Source organism: Perognathus longimembris, chromosome 17 (genome assembly GCF_023159225.1).
Source record: "Perognathus longimembris pacificus isolate PPM17 chromosome 17, ASM2315922v1, whole genome shotgun sequence".
In the NCBI taxonomy this organism is placed as follows: Eukaryota; Metazoa; Chordata; class Mammalia; order Rodentia; family Heteromyidae; genus Perognathus; species Perognathus longimembris.
This window is the reverse complement of record NC_063177.1, coordinates 30,824,695-30,843,084: the sequence shown is the minus strand read 5'-3', so window position 1 is coordinate 30,843,084 and position 18,390 is coordinate 30,824,695. Positions and strand designations below refer to the sequence as shown.

At 40.0% G+C, this 18,390-nt stretch overlaps 3 protein-coding genes across 8 annotated transcripts in view; 2 read left to right on the top strand and 1 right to left on the bottom strand.

Annotated features, from left to right (window-relative positions):
- Tom1l1 (target of myb1 like 1 membrane trafficking protein) overlaps positions 1 to 8,902 on the top strand; it is a 38,340-nt gene extending 29,438 nt beyond the window's left edge. The window contains exons 12-16 of one of the 3 annotated variants that reach the window (XM_048366828.1): positions 3,010 to 3,061; positions 5,459 to 5,564; positions 5,993 to 6,074; positions 7,848 to 7,912; positions 8,782 to 8,902. In XM_048366828.1, coding sequence (XP_048222785.1) covers positions 3,010 to 3,061; positions 5,459 to 5,564; positions 5,993 to 6,074; positions 7,848 to 7,911 — 304 coding nt within the window. In that variant the 3' untranslated portion in view covers position 7,912; positions 8,782 to 8,902. Of the gene's footprint in view, positions 1 to 2,977; positions 3,062 to 5,458; positions 5,565 to 5,992; positions 6,075 to 7,847; positions 7,913 to 8,705 lie in introns of those variants that run through there. The other 2 variants (XM_048366827.1, XR_007213825.1) reach the window with 2 other exon arrangements.
- Positions 8,887 to 17,028, bottom strand: LOC125366249 (cytochrome c oxidase assembly protein COX11, mitochondrial). 2 transcript variants are annotated; one of them, XM_048366829.1, is made up of 4 exons: positions 16,632 to 17,028; positions 12,765 to 12,920; positions 10,886 to 11,011; positions 8,887 to 10,318 (listed from the first exon to the last, which is right to left on the bottom strand). In XM_048366829.1, exons 1-4 carry the CDS (start codon positions 16,998 to 17,000, stop codon positions 10,136 to 10,138), a joined length of 834 nt encoding a protein of 277 aa, XP_048222786.1. In that variant the 5' UTR covers positions 17,001 to 17,028; the 3' UTR covers positions 8,887 to 10,135. The 2 variants fall into 2 exon arrangements, with proteins under 2 accessions (XP_048222786.1, XP_048222787.1); XM_048366830.1 differs by having other exon boundaries at positions 10,128 to 10,362.
- The window catches only part of Stxbp4 (syntaxin binding protein 4), a 121,864-nt gene continuing 120,497 nt past the window's right edge, over positions 17,024 to 18,390 (top strand). For 2 of the 3 annotated variants that reach the window (XM_048366824.1, XM_048366826.1), the window contains exon 1: positions 17,024 to 17,159. The gene's annotated coding sequence lies outside the window, so the exon portion shown is untranslated. The remainder of the gene's footprint in view (positions 17,160 to 18,390) is intronic. The other variant, XM_048366825.1, reaches the window with a different exon arrangement.

Sequence of the window (18,390 nt, the reverse complement as noted above, 5' to 3'; positions counted from 1 at the left end):
TCTTAGCAGTTCTATCAGCATCAAAGTCTTCTAGTCTTACTTATTTTATTTTATTTGTTCCTGAAGGGTAGTTTCACTAGAGTATAGAATTCTGGTTTGCAGTTCTTTTTGCAACTTTAAAAAGTTGTTCACTCATACTCTTCTAATATTTTGAATACTTCAGTAGCCTAAATAGTTTCTAATGAAACTTCTTCGTTGACTTGAAGCATTGCTCTTCTGATAGCTAATGTGTTGTCTTTTCTGGCTGCTATAAATACTGTTTTCGTCTCTAATTTTGAGTAGTTGGTGATGTCTGGGCATGATGCCTTTTGGTTTATTTATTTGGGATTGGCTGAGTATATTAGTTTCCTACTTTCTGTCATAGAAAATTATCACAAATTATGTGGTTTAAAACCACAGATACTTGATTCTTAACGTTCTGGAGGCAAGAAGTCTGAGAATCTGTTCTCTTCTTGTGCCAGTATCTGGAGACATGGTATTCCTTGGCTTCCTGACCCTATGTCTAGCTTCTTTGTCTGTATTCTCCAGATGGCCTTTTCCTCTGTGTCTCCAATCTCCTTGCCTATGTAGCCCTACAGTATAAAACAATGTAATATGTGGAAATGGCTTCTTGTTTTCTTTTTCCAAATAAGGCCATATGGTTTTCAAAGTATGACTTGAACAAGCTTGAGGAAGGCAGGGGCTAGCATTTAATCCATAAGCAGAACTTGAATATATGGGTTTATGTCTTTCACTAAGTTATGAGGTTTTCAACCTTTATTTCTTTTCTTTTTGAAAGTGAGTACTTGTTGGAACTTTGGGTCTCACACTTAGTCAGTTTGCTTGATAGGCTGGTGTTCTACCACTTGAGCTATGCTTCCATCCCTGTTTTTTTTGTGGTTATTTTGGAAATAAAGTCTAGTAGGCTTTTCTGTCCAAGACTGGCTTTGAACTTCAGGAGATTCTACAGATCTCTATCTCTTAAGTAGTTAGGATTAAAGGCTAGAAACACTGGCACCCCATGGACCTTTATTTCTTTAATACTTTTGTTAGATCTGTGTTAGCTCAGAGGTGGGTTAGATTTTGTTAATTTCTCTCATTTTTTCCAATCCTGGTGTCTGAACTCAGACCCTGGGCACTGTCCCTGTGCTGCTTTTGCTTAAGACTAGCACTCTACCACTGGAGCCACAGCACAGCACCACCTCTGGCTTTTTCTGTGTATGTGGTACTGAGGAATCAAACCCAGAGCTTCATGCATGCTAGGCAAGCACTACCTCTAAGCTATATTCCCAGCCCTGTTAATTTCATTATTTAGTTTTTTTCTCTTTATTGTCCAGATTAATTTCTGTGAGCTGTGTTCAAATTCACTAATTCACTGTTTTTCCTGTCCTCATTTTGTTTGGGAGCTTAATCTCCATGACTGAAACTATTTCAGTTATGCTTATTCCTATATATTAATTGCATAAAGGAATTTCACTGTGATATTGCCATACATGGTTTCCACTTTTAAAATTTCCACCCTTTTTTATATTGTTTCTTTGATACTTCCTGGTTTTTTTTGTAGTGTCACAAATTTCTCCTCAGAGCATCTGTACAATAGCTGCTTTAAATTTTCTGTGAGATAATTCCAACATCTGTGTTCTCTTGATATCCATTTATATTGGTTGTCTTAATGCACTTTATGTGCCTGGAAATCTTGGATTCTCTCTGGGGCATTTTTTTACTGTCTACTATGAGATTCTTAATCTTCATTTAATGTGTCCAGAATGTTGTTGATATTTTGATTTTAATAATCAAACAGCTTGGTTAGATTAATGTGACTCTTTTCACTCTGCCTCTGTGGATTGTGGTTTTGAAGTCAGCTAAAGTTTTGAAGTCTGTGCAATGCTGTTTGAATCTACTTGTTTCCACCAGTGGCGAATCTAAGGTCCAGATAGCAGGGTGGTGTTTAGTTCTCAATGCTTTTGGCATCCTCATTGATAGCGGATCCATGAATACAACAGATCAGGCCCAGAATTTCATAAACATCTTTAACATCTCTCCCCTTTCTCTCTGAAGTCTTCTATTTTTGTGATTTCTCTCGAACTTACTGATATCCTAGAACTCCTCTGCTATTCTCCAGTCATGAGGCTGGAGCATTAATTAGCCAGAGATACCATACATTCCTCTATTGTGATGTGCCTGTGGCCAAATGGCAGGGCAAAAAGAAAATAAAATAAAAAATAACAGTTCTCCTCATCCTCTTCGGATCGCACAACTCTCGTAAATGGAAAGGAAAATTTCCTGTTGTCCGTTGTCACTACAGCCACATAAAGGTTACCTGTGGTTTGGGATATGAGAGCAGATAGGAAGGCACGGCTAGGGAGTTCCACGGTGAGCATTGTTGTTTCTTTTCCTGCCCCTTGTGGGAAAATGACGGGGCTTCTCCTGGAGCCCTGGCATCACTGATGGCTGTCTTTGGGGCTCAGGTCATGATTTGTTCAAATAAGGAAATACAATAAAGAGAGGGAAGAGAGAAAGTGGGGAGAGGAAGGGGAGAGGAGATAAAGGAGATGGGGGAGGGGGAGAATTCATTTTTCCCAAATAGGTTGTTGGTATTTTCATTGTCCTTAAATGGTTACTGTATAAGTTCAGTGGGGAAAAGGATGATGTTTATTAGTCTACCTTTCCTAGCACTGGCACCCTCCCACCTTCCTTTGTAACCTCTACTCTCTTCTACAAAGTGATGTGGCTATACCTACTCTCTGATGGAGAGACTGAGGCTCTGTTCATATTACTGTACCATGTACATTTCAGGGTCTTAGGACCACTACTGCCAAAAAATAGTGCTTTATGACTTTGCTCCCCCTAAAATGTGAGCTTCCTAATCTGAAGGGCATGGAAACCAGAAGATAATTGTTAAAAAGTCTTACTTTTCTGCAATTTGAAGGTGTGGGATCAGTTTTGTTTATAGACTAGGAAAATCATCTTACCTTTTGCATTTGTGTTCTCACTGTAGGGTAATCATGCTGTGTTATCACACTATCCTAGGTTTGCCCAAAGGACCAGCCAAAATTTCACCTCAAGTCACACATACCATAATGTAAGTAACACAACCCTCTTCTGGCTCTTAGCAGAGTATCATAGCCCAAAAGCAGTGGTTATTTTTTTCTCATATTATTTTTTCAGCATTTGTTTATTCTGTGTTGATGTAGCCCTGTGAAGACTTTTATTTCCTTGTCCATCTTTTGAAAATAGACAAGTTGAGTGACACTTATGTTATAAGATAGTTCAAGATCATAATATGTGGGCTGGAGATATAGCTAGATGGTAGAAGTACAGTAGTATTTGTGTAGGATGCACATGGGCTTTGAGTTTCAATTCCAACCACTGCAAAAACAAAAGCAAATACAGTATGTATAAAACTCAATGCTTCCTTTCAGTCACATGGCTGGCAGGTAGTATTCAGTTAGTTCTTCTGTTGCTCATCTTTGTTTTCTGTCTTTTTTGCTGGCCCTTCCTTCTCTCTTGACTTTTCAGAACTGGAAACTTGGGGCTCAGGCTTCAGATTCCTCTCTATTGACATTCATTCCTCTGTGGTCTTTTGGTTTTATGTGTTGAAATAACCAAGTTCATGTTTACCTACAAGTTCATGCCTCCAGTCCAGATCTTCTCCCGAAACTCAGAACTCCTATCCACTTCTCACATAAAAAGTGATTATTTGGTTTCTTCCCAGTCTATTCACAAGTTTTTTTGTTGGTTTTATTTTTTGTTGGTTTTTTTCCTGTGCCTGTCCTGCGGCCTGAACGCAAGGTCTGGGAGCTGTCCCTGAGCTTTTTTACTCGACTAGTGTTGTTGAGCCACAGTGCCACTTTCAGATTTATGGTGGTTAGCTGGAGATAAAGAGTCTCAGAAACTTTCCTGCCCAGGCTGGCTTGAAATCACAACCCTCAGATCTCAGCCTCCTGAGTAGCTAGGATGTAGAGATGAGCTACTGGCACCTGGCTCAGTGGGCTTTTTGCAAACCCCCTACATCACTCCACTTTCCCACTCACATGGAAAGTGCTTGACCTCTACCTTTTATCTTTTGTATTCAAAAGTATGTGGTATCCAAAAGTATTTCACCACCTCCACTTCTCCAAAGCCTTCCCTTGTACAGTCATTATTTCATGCCCTTCCTTCCACTCCCACCCTATCTTACATTCTAATCCTAGAAATCAGAGCAATGTCTTTTAAAAGTCATCATTGTCATGCATCCACTTAAAACCTCTGATTCTCCCTCCATTTCATTTAGTAAAAACTTGAGATGCTGATCTGACCTTGTGGGAACCTTTTTAGTGTTGTTACCTTTTTCCTCTTTACTCCAATCATGACTCCATTCTGTTCCAATCACACTGGCCACCTCAACTTCAGACCCTTGGGCACAAGTGTCCTCTAGATAGTCAGAAGGCCCCTGTCAGCAGGGCACTGCTTAAATATCTACAGTGGTTACACATTTCCTGACCAGTGCCTATCAGTGTTTTACTGTAGCATTATGCCATCTGACATTGACTTGCATTTGCTGATTGCAACCTGAAGACAGGAGCTTGGACTGTCCTATTTATTACTTCAATAATAGTGTCTATAAGGTACAGTAGGTATCCAGGACTTAGGAAAAGAAAAAGGACAGGAACAAATATTTCTAGTTAATCATTTACTATTTGGGCTTTGTTTTTTTGTACGAGTTCTAGGGCTTGACCTCAGAACACGGGGCTGTCTCTGAGCTTTTTTTCACTAAAGAATGATACTCCACCACAGGTCTACTGCTGGCTTTTTGGTAGTTAACTGGAGATGAGTCTCATGGACTTTCCTGCCCATGCTGGCTCAAACTGCGATACTCAGGTGTCAGCCTCCTGAACAGCCATCATTACCGGAGTGAGCCACCAGTACCTGGCTATACACTGAATCATCATCCTGTTTTGATATCATTGTGCACCTTTCTGTAGATTAGTTTGTTTTTTCCTGTTGGAGGCTGAGATTTTATATTCAAAGTGAAATAACAGAAAATCTAGACTGAAGAATTGTTTTTTAAGAGCAACATTTAAAAAGTATTTTTAAATAAAATATTAAAAAATATTTTACATAAAATCTAAAGTAATGCCAGTGGCTCACACCTATAATCCTAACTACTTTGGAGGTTGAGATCTGAGGATCACAGTTCAAGGCCAGCCCAGGCAGGAAAGTTCATGAGACTCTTAGCTCCAATTAATCAAAGAAAAAGCCAAAAGTGGTGCTGTGGTTTAAGTGATAGAGTGCTAGCCTTGAGCTAAAGGAGCGGAGGTCCAGAGTTCAAGTCCCAGGACTAGCAAAAACAAAGAAAAAAACCCTAAAGTATATTTACTAGTTCTTATCCAATCAAGTGCCTAAGGCTTTTGACACAGTGACACTTGGAAGCCTAAGTATATAATAATAAAATTGCCTAACGTGGACTGTTGTGTTTGAACAAGTGTGCTTTCTTCAGTTACCAGAACACTCAAATTCAGAATTACTACAGCCAGTCAGCCTGCAGACCATCACAGCAACACCATCAAACCAAAGGCTACCACCCTTGCCCGGCAATCACCCAGGTACAGGAGACCTCGTTATTTGTATCAAATATAAGGAAACTGGTGGGAATATCTGAGTCTGCTAGGACTCATTAGGAAGTGAAAACAGATGGACAGAGAGGGGAAATTAGAGAAGCTCACTTGCATTTTCAAGCTATATTGAGTAAATTCAGGGCCGATACCATTATATTATAAAAATGTGTTGAACTGAATGTCATATTTGGAACACTAAGATAAATGACACTTTGACATTTGGAAACTACTTGTTATACATAGATTTGTTGAACTTATGAGCAACTGAACACCTGTCTGCTTGTTTAGGTTTTATTTCTTAGAATCTTGTATTTAAGGCTTTAAATTAAAAATTAGATTTGTTACACTAAGTAAAATATAGTCTATTCTGTGACAAGCTTACCATATATTAACTGGTCTATTTGTTTCACCTAAAGCAATGATAAACAATGACAGCCAGCCACCCAATTACTACGAGATAATGGAATTTGATCCTTTAGCTCCTGCTGTTACCACAGAGTAAGTCATTTATAAAATAATTATTTTTTTTTCTGGTTCTCTTTGTTAGCAGCTAACCTAGCTTGGTTATATATACATTTAGTTTTATTTAGGTGTTGACAAAGATTGATGACTTTATTACACATAACTTATGAAATGTTCTGGTGGCTATTGCTTTAATGGTCTTGATCACTCACAGCCTGTGACTAACAATAAAAATGTTGGGGTTGCACATTAAAAAAAAAAATCGGGGCTGGGGATATGGCCACTGGCAAGAGTGCCTGCCTCATATACATGAGGCCCTGGGTTTGATTCCCCAGCACCACATATACAGAAAATGGCCAAAAGGGGCACTGTGGCTCAAGTGGCAGAGTGCTAGCCTTGAGCAAGAAGAAGCCAGGGACAGTGCTCAGGCCGAGTCCAGTCCCCAGGACTGGCAAAAAAAAAAAAAAATCCCTGGAACCAATATGTGCATCAGTGGTTTCTTCGCAGATGTCTTCTTAGAAAGCCAGTTTCTCTCTAACTTGAGAAGGACACTGTTCACTGAAAAGCTCAGTTAGTACAATAAGAGTATTGTAACTGTCCTCAGAGAATTTAAAGAAACTTACATATAAGAACTTTTTAGTCTTTACCATATATGAAGACGAATAAAATATTAATATAAAACGAGTTAAGGATTAATATGAAATTCCTTTTGAATTTTAAATCCTTAAAACACCATTATTTTATGATTTCCTGCCAGTCAACCATGTATTAGATGAAAGGTACACAAGAGTTTTTATATCCTCTGAATTATAGAAAGGTAGCCCCCTACTGAATTGTTAAAAATGCTCAAGTGTATGGAAATCACTGGTCAACGACTGGCAACCTGCACAGGTATAGCTACCAAGCATGACCTGGGCTATTTGAAAACAAAATCTCTGCACTTCTCATACTTTTGGATACGGTATAGCACCAGGCCTCTATCTTATGTGCCAGCAATGGGATGGGGTAAGAAGCAGTCTCCTGTCCAAAGACATGCCCTACTCCCCATGTTCCATGGATGGCTTTGGCCACAACCAAGTTTAAATCCTTACATACTCACCAATTCTTGAAATCATTTAAAAATTAATGTTAATGGATTTAAGAACCCAATGTTATTTTCCTACTGCAGGATTTATGGAGTTTCTCTAGGTTACATTGCTGCTTAAGTAGATATATGCATCACTGAATATTTTAGTGGTTTAAGGAACTGGCTAAATTCGGTATAATTTTGAAAACTTAAATGTTATGCTTTGCATCCAAGAAGGTAGAAACTTTATTATACTCAGATTAACTAGGTATGGCTGTTAGTAGATATGGTACTCTCACAGGTACTGAAGGTGAGAACTGTAAAGAAGCTACAGAGGTAGAGCTCTGGAATGCTACCATTGTGGTTTTCTTTGTAGGGCCTAGAGTGGCTAAGTTTCTTTGGTGGTCTGCTGATTTCCAGGAAACTTTGTAGGCAAAGTACAGAATCTTGCAGGAAAGGTCTGGACGTTTTACAGCAGGTTGTTCATGAGCCTAGGATAAGAATTTTTCCTCCTTATTTTTGCTTTAAATCACAAAACTGAATGGTCTTAGAAGATATAATATATATATATATACTGTATATATATATATATATATATATATATATATCTTCTTTTAACAGGCGTAAGAATTGCCACATTGGAATTTAGCCCATATTTCTAGATATGTTTCTAGCAGTTTAAAAGCAGCATAGTACTTTGATATATAATAACGTTTTTGCCATGGTGGCTTTTTTTGTTTCAGAGCTATTTATGAAGAAATTGATGTTCATTGCCACAAAGGATCTAAAAGTCATAGAGACCGTTGAGGTATAAGAATTCAATTTATACAACTTACAATTCACATACCTTATCATTTCTATATCATTGCTATTTTTTATATTATTTGCATATCCTAAGATATACCAGAGTCTAACATAAGTGAAATATGAGTTCCTCTGCATGACTCAAACAACTACTGTTCACTCATGAAGTACATAAATTTGTCATTGATTTTGTCAATTATAAATGCAGAAGTTGGGTCTGGACTATGGCCTACTGGCAAGAGTGCTTGCCTCGTATACATGAAGCCCTAGGTTCAATTCTTTGGCACCACATATGTAGAAAAAGCCAGAAGTGGCGCTGTGGCTCAAGTCACTGAGTGCTAGCCTTGAGCGAAAAGAAGCCAGGGACAGTGCACAAGCCCTGAGTTTAAGGCCCAGGACTGGCAAAAAAAATAAAATAAAATAAATGCAGAAGTTGGTTTCTGATATAGAAATACTAATGCCAGTAGGCATTCAATAGAAGACTATCACTGAAACCAGACATTTGACTTAAATGTGTGGTCATTACCTGTGAAATGGTTACCAGTAGAACCTATTAGTGTTAATTCTCTAACTTGCTCTACTTACTGTACTGTCCATCCCTTTATTCATTAATGAATGCCCGGTTTCCAGTGACTTATTATCTTTATTCCCTTCATACTCTCCACCATAGAAGCATAGTCCTTCTTTTCCTTTGCTTGACATTGGCCCTCCGGCCTCCCACTAGAAAAAGGAAAGTCATCAGGGAGTGAGGGAGATTGTCAAGATGGAGATGGGTCAGTTTCTGCTCCTTATTTTAGGTTAAAGCGGATTACTAGTCCACTAGCAGCACAAGGATACCAGCTCTCTAAAGAACAGATCCTGTCCAACTTTCAGGCCTGGAAGACAAGAGCTACCAAGATAGGAAGACCAAGGCAGGCCATTTCTCTCTTCTACCATGGAATTTTGACAGGAGAGTAACAGTTCTGGAATAACATTTGCGGTTCCTGACAATGGCTCAAGATTTATTTCTAAAAAAGTTGGTTGTAAGAAATACTCAAACTTCATAAGAAGGAAAATTGCTTAGTACTTAGGACAACCAGCTCAACTACAGTTTTCCCTTGCATAGGACTTCCTACATAGAAAACTGATGGCACAACCGTGATAATAGGTGAAGATTATTCAACTACAAAATGACTGAATACATGTAATAAGCAAGAAATGTGAGAAGCTAACTGTGTACTTTAGTAAGAATGAGTGCCTTCATTTAATTAAAATTGAATGTAAAAGTCAATTTGCGCTAGTTTTTAAATAATAGTTTTGTTTAGGATTGTTGTAAAGACTTGACGATTGTATCTTAGTTATATTTCAAGTGCCCTGAATCAAATCACTACTGAACTATGCATCAGGTGGCTTTTACATATGAATTTCTTTGTAATGCTAAATGCTTTTTCCTTCTACCATAATTAACATCTGTAACTGGAACAAAGAAAATGGGAAACATTCAATTGTGCATCATTTTCACAAACTACAACAAAAAATTACTATTAAAATAATCTTTGTTTTACAGTTTTGTTTTCAAAAGAACTTTTACATCGACACGTTCACAATTCCATCCTTGTGTTTTAGTATTAAGAGTTGGAAATATGAAGGTAAATGCTAACACAACATCATGTAATTCCTGCATTTTATTTCAATAACACTACCATAATTTCCAAATAATTAAAAAAAAAACAACCTATGAGTCCTCAGTGATTCCTCTCTCTTCACCTGGAGTATTTAAAATAGTGAGGGTTAACAGTGAAGAAAATGGGCAGCAAAATATTTTGGAGATAGCAATAAATGCAGCCAGAAGTTCTGGCCTCTGGCCTAATCAATCTGGAACATGAATTCTTTAAAAGTTTTTCAGATTCACTGCTAGATGTATGAAGGGTTACTAATCGAAAAAGCAACTATAAAATTAAGCTGGACTATCAAACTCATACATACATACATATATATAGTATAAAGCAGTCCCTTTTAATACTGTCAGTCTTATTAAACAGTCATTTCTTCTTCATAGCATGTAGGTTTCTTATGGTACAAGCTGAACTTGTTGGTTTTAAGTGGGATGGGTTAGGGAAAAAGAAAGTCAGAACCATTTAAAAATAGAAGCTTCAATTTACATGATTGTAGAATATTTCTCTTCAGAGAAGGCAGGACACATGATTTTTCAAAAATCACAAATTTGAAGCAAGTCTTGGTTGTTACTTCAATTATAGCCTGGAAGTGGCAATTTTTGCCCTTCCTTTGCTTCAAAAAAAGTATAAGAAAGGGTGATGATATCTACATTCACCATTCTTGGGTCTTCGGCAAATTCTGGATCAATGTAAAAAAACACTGGCATATCTACTTCCTCTTGGGGATTAAGCCTTTGTTCTTCAAAACAGAAGCACTGGAAATTACAGAAAGATACTTGTTTAATAACTGTTCTAGTACCTAAAACAAAACAATGAACAAAGGAACGGTTCATTTCTTGACTTTAAGTTCTATGATAGAGGAATACCATCTTTCCATCTCAACTGGCTTTCATTCAAGAAATGAGAATCAAATTAATCTTAAAAGCAGATATTCATTTAATTGGGCTTTTAATCTCTACACAGCCAGGTATAAATAAAGAAGATATAAACAGCTTGAAGTTTAAAAGAAATGATTTTTAGATATTACAAGTAACTACTATGGTGTTGTAAGAAGTTTCATAGGGGCTGGGGATATAGCCTAGTGGCAAGAGTGCCTGCCTCGGATACACGAGGCCCTAGGTTCGATTCCCCAGCACCACATATACAGAAAACGGCCAGAAGCGGCGCTGTGGCTCAAGTGGCAGAGTGCTAGCCTTGAGCGGGAAGAAGCCAGGGACAGTGCTCAGGCCCTGAGTAAAAGGCCGAGGACTGGCCAAAAAAAAAAAGTTTCATAGTAGACAGTTTCATAGGCCTTTATCATATTGTATATGTACATTGTTTACCTGGATTTTATTGAAATACTGCCCAGCTTCAAATGGTACAACATTGTATGTAGAAATTCCAATTATTGGTTTGTCAGTAGGATTCTTAGCTCTATAAAATGCTAGTGCAGTCTCTCCTGGTACCACCTGTTTAGAGAGTATACATTAGCAACACTTTAACATACATGGCTCCTTTTTTACTCTACTACTCATTTTCCATTACACATAGTACTTATCTAAACTAAGATTCACTAAAATGTGAGTATAACCCACAAACATCTGGATTTTAAATCAATGAAGAACAAGTGCTATTATGGATTATGCTCTTCTATACCTGAAGTAGCCAAGCAATTATTTGCAAATTAAGTTATTACATGTATACAAGGACATGCCAAACCCATCCCAGCCTAAGCCTAACTTTTTGCTGGTACTGGGGCTTGAACTCTGGGCCTAAGCATTGTCCCTGAGCTCTTTTTTTTTTTTTTTTGGCCAGTCCTGGGGCTTGGACTCGGCCTGAGCACTGTCCCTGGCTTCTTTTTGCTCAAGGCTAGCACTCTGCCGCTTGAGCCACAGCGCCACTTCTGGCCATTTTCGGTATATGTGGTGCTGGGGAATTGAACCCAGGGCCTCATGTATACGAGGCAAGTGCTCTTGCCACTAGGCCATATCCCCAGCCCCGCTGAGCTCCTTTTGCTCACGGCTAGCACCTGAAGCACACTTTCCGGCTTTTTCTAATAGGAGATAGGAGTCTCACAGACTTTCCTGCCCAGGTTAGTTTCCAGCAGATCCTCAATCTCAGCCTCCTGAGTAGCTAGGATTACAGGTGTGAGCCACTGGTGCCATACCCAGAAAGCCTAACTTCTTTATAACATAAACTGGAATGGTTATGTGTATTTTAAGAAGGGTATTAACATTAAACTTAAGTCAGAGTAAATTAAATTTATAACCACAGTAAATCCGACTGACTAGAACCTTTACTGAACAACAACAACAAAATGCTTTGAAAAAGTAGTAGCAAACTTAAAAAATTCCAATGGATAGTTTCTTGTACCAGGTTCACAATTAATACCCTGTAATATTACCATGTCACTGGAATTAATGTGCAAAATCATACTGTAGGAAACACGTAAGCCTTGAAGAAATTCAGTCAGGTTTAGTAAACTGAACAAGAACAAATTATTTCTAATGGTTTTCCAATAAATTTTGAAATTAGATCTTTGTGGCTAATATGTAGTGACCAAAGTTCAAGCTTAAATCCACTGAAAATTTTAGGGGACTTACATACTGGATTATAATGTGAATTCATTGTTTAATATGATCAAAATATTTGTTTTAAAAGTCTTAAATTTTTTTTTCTTACCAGAATATTAGCTCAGTAGTAGGTTACTTGCCTCGCTTGTATAAGATCTTAGTACTGCTAGTACTTAGTATCACCAGTACTACCACATCCCTTTTTTTTTTTCTCCTTTTATACAGGAAAATTTTGATAGAAACCAATAAACTACTCTGGGGTTTTATCTGTTTCATTGTTCCAAGCTGACTTTTTCTACTAAGCCACTTAGAAGTCAAAATATAATTGGGTGTATTAGTGCACACCTGTAATCTCAGCACTCAGGCAGCTGAGCCAGGACAGTTGTGAGTTTGAGCCCAGCCTGGGTTACCAGTGATACCAGCTTAAAGCAAAGCAGAACAAAGCAAAAGGTTAAAGTAGATACTCTTGCTACATTAGGTAAAGGACACTAGCATGTAGTCATTTAAAAGTCCTAAGATTCCATAAATAACTGAATGGAGTTAGTCATGAAACCTTTTAATGATTTGAAATTTAGATGGATGTAGATATGGTAAAAAAAAAAATTATACTGCAGTGAGTTATAGTCTACTGGCTGCATAACTCACTTACATATATTTCTGTTTGCTGAGGTCTGAAGTTCCATTGGAGACTGGCATGCACATCTGCATTGAAGGTCACCTTAATGATCCGGTCCTTAACAGGCACCATGTTTTCAATCTGGTCTGATGCATGCCCCGCTACTGCTGATCCACCAAGTCCTGTGGTCTAAAAGAAAGATACTAAGTTAGTATTTTTAGAAATTGATCCACTTATTGAATAAAATTAAAAATTTAAAGACAAGTAAATATTCCAGTTGAGCCAAGTTTACACATCACTGACCATTTCCTATACCTAGCAATGGTTTGCCCTCTTTGGGGAGGAAAGAGCCTGTCATTTGTTACATGCTTTTCAGCCATCCCATGGTTATCTGGCATGGTCAAAAATGAATCATTGGGGAAAATCAGATTATACAAATAAGCAAATTAGTGTCATTAATGCTACAACTCAGATTTTCCAGCTTAATCTTTGTTTTGCTGGTCCTGGGGCTTGAACTCTTGTCCTGGGCTCTGTCCTTAAGCTGCTTTTGCTCAAGGCAGGCACTCTAACACCTAAGTCACAGACCTACTTCCTTTTTGTTGATTAGCCTTTTGGAGTTAAGAATCTCATAGAGTTTCCTGCCTGCTTTAAACCAATACCCTAAGATCTCAGCCTCCTAAGTGGCTAGAATCACAGGCATTAAGCCACTGAGGGCCCTCAGCTCTGCTTAATCTTTTATTAAACATACTTCCCTTTATTGCTAGTAACTTATATTAACTACTATTCATGACCCTTCAACATGACCTAGTCATATCAATGAAAACATGTAATATTACCACTTTTCTCACTTTTCTGTGATCCTGTCTGATCCGCTTTCATATCATATCTTTTATAGTCCAAACTAAGTTGTAGGTTTTTCTTATATAGTCTGCTTTTCTAAGGCATATTTCCCCAGGCTGGTTAATGTTTTGTATCATCTTACATCTATGCACAGATCTACACTTTTTCATCTTTTATAGGTATCAACTGTTAATCAGAACTTGGTTTCTTTGGTCATTGAATCAACCTGTCATAAGGCATAAAAGTAACCTATGTCTGACACTTCTTCATTGCCATTATTTTATCATCAGATACTTTAAAACAAACAAACAAAAAAGGTCCTTACTTCCAGGGCTGTTATTCAACTGTTTGAGGCTACCAGAATTCTGACTTCCAGATAACTTACCTGTTGCTTTACTAGGGAAAAACACACCAAATTTGCAGGTAGGGGAAGGCTCCTAGCAAAATATAGTATTACTATCTTTTGCTTGTCACACATTGCCTAGCTGCACTCAAGTACCATGCAACATTATCAAATGACATTGTAACACTAAAAGATGTGTCAGAGAACAAGTCGCTGTCTTTAAGATATAAACATCATCTTCTGCCTTAGAGTGCTTTAATGCTTAAGTTTTAACAGCTCCTTTTCCTAAACAATTTGTCACTTAATTTTTTTTTAATGTCTCTTATTTGAAAGGACACCCTGGGGGCTGGGAATATGGCCTAGTGGCAAAGAGTGCTTGCCTCTTATACATGAAGCCCTGGGTTCGATTCCCCAGCACCACATGTATAGAAAATGGCCAGAAGTGGCTCTGTGGCTCAAGTGGTAGAGTGCTAGCCTTGAGCAAAATAAGCCAGCCCAGGACTGGCAAAAAAAAAAAAAAAAAAAAAAAGACACCCTAATACATTATATGAGTATAGATTGTTAAAGTGTCTAAGCTAAATTCTTTAAGAAATTAAAATAAAGTTGAAACGATGTCATAGACATGTCTAGTTCTGCAACAAACTGAAAATCTTTTTTTTTCCTTTTTTTGGGGGGGAGGGGGGTCAGTCCTGGGGCTTAAACTCAGAGCCTAGGCACTGCTCTCCAGCTTCTTAAGGCTAGTGCTCAACCACTTTAGACACAGTGCCACTTCCAGTTTTCTAGTGGTTAATTGGAGATAAGAGTCTTAAGGACTTTCCTGCCCAGGCTGGCTTTGAATCAAAATTCTCAGATCTACCCTCCTGAGCAGCTAGGATAACAGACATAAGCCACTAGTGCCAGGCCTGAATGAACCTTTCTTTGGTCATATTTTATATGTTCATAAAAGGAGATCACTGCAATACAGTGGCTTACATAATTGTTTATTTCTTGCTCTAAAACACTGTGATTCCAGAAGTAAATGTGTTCTTATGGAAATACCACTGTTTAACATCCAACTTGCTTTTAGGATTACAAATTAACCTTTTTCAATTTGCAATGAAGGGACAATATTATTAATTTCTCCAGTTTGGGGCAGGGTTTCTCAGTCTCAGCACTAATGATATTTTAGGTGGGATAATTCTTTCTTGGAAAGGTGGGGCTATCCTCTACACAGCTAGATATTTAGCAGCATCCTTAACCTTGACCTGTTAGATATCAGAATTACCTTGTACCACTATTGCCCTTATCCCAGGTTGTGACAACTAAAAATATCTTCAAGCATTACTAAATGTTCTCAAAGGAGCAAAATTGTTCTCCCTTCAGCCCCTGTAGAGAATCTAAATTTTTTTAACTTGGATTTAGTTCTGCTGATAATCTGTGTGGGGGTTCATCCTTGGTCCTCTCCAGCCTAGGTTAAAAAATTCACAGCCTGGTTTTAGGAGTAGAAAGTAATGAATGCCCTTTTGGCATAGGCTGTTTCATCTTTTAAAAGGTAAGCTAGTCTTGGTAAAGCTAGGAGAAGTAAGCCCCACATGAACAATGGTGTCAGGAAAGAGTAGAAAACCTGCCATGAATACTAATCATTGGATTAAGTTAGTGACTCTCCAACTCTGGTGGATGCTGAGAAATATGTGAAAATTACAGATGTCAGGCTCTCAAATATTTAGATGTAAAGCCCTTGACCTAAGCATCAAGATTTTTCAAAGTTCTCCATGTGACTCCAGTGTACAGCAATGTTTGAGAAACACCTTCTGACACACTAACTGCATGAAATATAGCTCTCACTTGTAGCATGACTTTGAACCCAAGGTCCTGTTCCTTATTCCCAGACCTAACCGGAATCCCAAGTGGGCAAGCCTTGTCATGTGTATTAAGAATTTCCACAGGCAGTCCTATGACCCAGCCAAAGCCTACAAACTGTTTAGATTTATGGGGGAGGGGGAATATATCTGATATCTGAGGATGGCTGTTCACAGCCAGTTCAAGCAGGAAAAATCCATGAGACTTATCAGATTGCTGGGTGAAGTGGATGCTTCTGGGTTTGGGAAGCACATTCAGGTGCATAGTACTACTCCAGATCTAAAGTACTATACAAGAAAGAAACAAAACAGATGCCTTTCACCCCTCACATTTTTCAGATCAACTTCCAGTGGAGCTTAGCTCCTAAACCACACGTGATTCACAGCATGAATGTGTGAATACAGGTTAGGTATCAAAACGCATCATAGGGTACCGCCTGTGGAGGCTGCTGAAGCTTACTGGTGAGGGTGGAGCTGAGAAATCAAGAAAGGTCATTGAGAGGTGGGAAGACGCTTACTACAGAGACTGGATTCACTTGTTGCCCCGCCCCCCCTCAATGCCAGATGACCTTGGGCTAGTCATTGTGTAAACCTGGTACCCGACCTATAGATAACCTAGGACAGACCTTGAGTGATTGATGGCTGGGGACAGAGATCGTCCTCCCCCCACCCCCACCCCCCGGATCCAGCGAAATGATTGATCGCAGGAAGTAGGATGTGCGTGTGTGTGTGTCCTATCAACACACACACAGTCCAGTGAATTTCTGCAGAGTGACTGATTGCTATACACACATGGACCGGCGACTCTCAGTGACTGCCGGCTTGGGGGGAGGGGGTGTCTGTCTGCACCCCACCCTCCCAGGCCTGGCGGACCCCTACCTGGCAGTAGAGCCGATAAAGGGGCACGGCGGCGTAGGAGGCCCCCAGCATACCCACGGCGGCCGCAGCCACGTAGGTGAGCAGGGTCTTGTTCCGCCGCCGCCATTCGTCCTCCTGTGCCCGGGCGAAGCGGTTCGTGCTCTTCGGCCGCCGCGGCGCCTCGGCGGCCCAACCCCAGCCCGACCCCGGGCCCAGGCGCCTCCACGTCCCGAGCCGCCTCACCGCCTTCTCCTCACCTCTGGCCTCCGTCCACCTTGGCCTAAGAAAAAGTCCTACCCCCTTCGCCGTCTTAGTCCGGGCTCCAGGGTGGCCCCGGCGCCAGCCACAGAATACGACGCGAGCCCATACCCCTGGCCAGAGCCCTCCCATAACCCCCGGAAAGCGCTCCCGCCCCGTCGGGGGGACCGGAGCTAAATCTCGCGAGGCTTGCGGTATCTCGCGATATCTGGCTCAAGTCCGCCGCTGGCTGCCTAGGCTACGGGACTCTTCAGACAGCGGGCGCTACGGAGGCCGGGCAGCCCAGCGGCGGTGAGTTCGCGTTCCGCTTCTCGGATGTTCCTGTCATCTTTGTTGTTGTTTGTTTGGGGATTTTTGTTTTTCAATTCCCTCCGGTGTCTCCCCGTAACCTATCTGAGGAAGGTGCGTTCCGGGTCTCCGCGTGCGAGTTCATCGTCGCGCGGGATGGTGTTTTCGGATCTCCCGAAACTCCTCCGAGCCGTTGTCCGGACTTGGCGGCCGCCCGGCGGCCGCTCTCCCGGGGGTGGGGGACTCGGGTCTGTGGATTCCCGGGCCATTTGCTTCGGTGCCGGTGTGGCCTTGGGCCAGGGTTCGAGGATCACCTCTTCCAGGAAGTTCCTGTCCGCTCAGGCTCCCAGTGCTGGTATGCTGCTTTGCTGCTCGCCCGGGAAAATCGCCGCCTCTCTGCAGCCGGAAGGAAAAGTTTGGTCCAGAAGTGACCGGGGTTTGCAACTTGCGGGGGCAAAAGGAAAATAAACAGGAAGGATGTCGTAGTTTTCTTCATTGTGCCATAGGGCAATCTAGGGACCCGAGTGGCATCAGTCAGTGGTACATCCCATACTGAAATAGTAGCCAGCATCTTACTTAGATGAGGCACTTCTAAGTTCTTAGCCGGCTTCTCATGGTGGTGGCTCTAGCTCTGGGTCAGTTATTTGACTGGCCTTATTCCTCCCCTCCCCGCACCCCCCTCCCCCATGGATTCAACTAGTTAACTTTTATTAAAAACAAGGTGATAACTGTGATCGTTACAAAATTACTTTTTCGAGCAAACTCTCACTCCATCCTCTAGCTTGAAACACTCATTTCTCAGTAGAAATAAGAATTCCTTAAGAATTTACTCTCCTCCCACTTCCGTATGTGTTAAATTTATCTTCCATTCAATGTATCTTAAGTCATTTTTCCAGAGTATTATCTAGAGCAAAGAATGTGGCTAAAGAGACAAACCAGAAGGCCTTACTGGATGATTTATTAATACATGTGATTTGATCCAGTGGCATGTAAAACTTCTCATAACATATTACATTACACTATAATACTGATAATAATGGGCATTCTTCACTATGATATGGGACATAAACATTCCTTTTGCTGTTCACTATAGATAGAACAAATTTTCTCTCTAGCTTGTGTTCATGAACCCTCACCCTGTGTGCAGTTTTTATATGTTTTTGAATATAAGGCTTTTGACCTTATTTGTGAAGTGGAAATCATAATAGTTAATGCAGATAAACATATAAAGTAG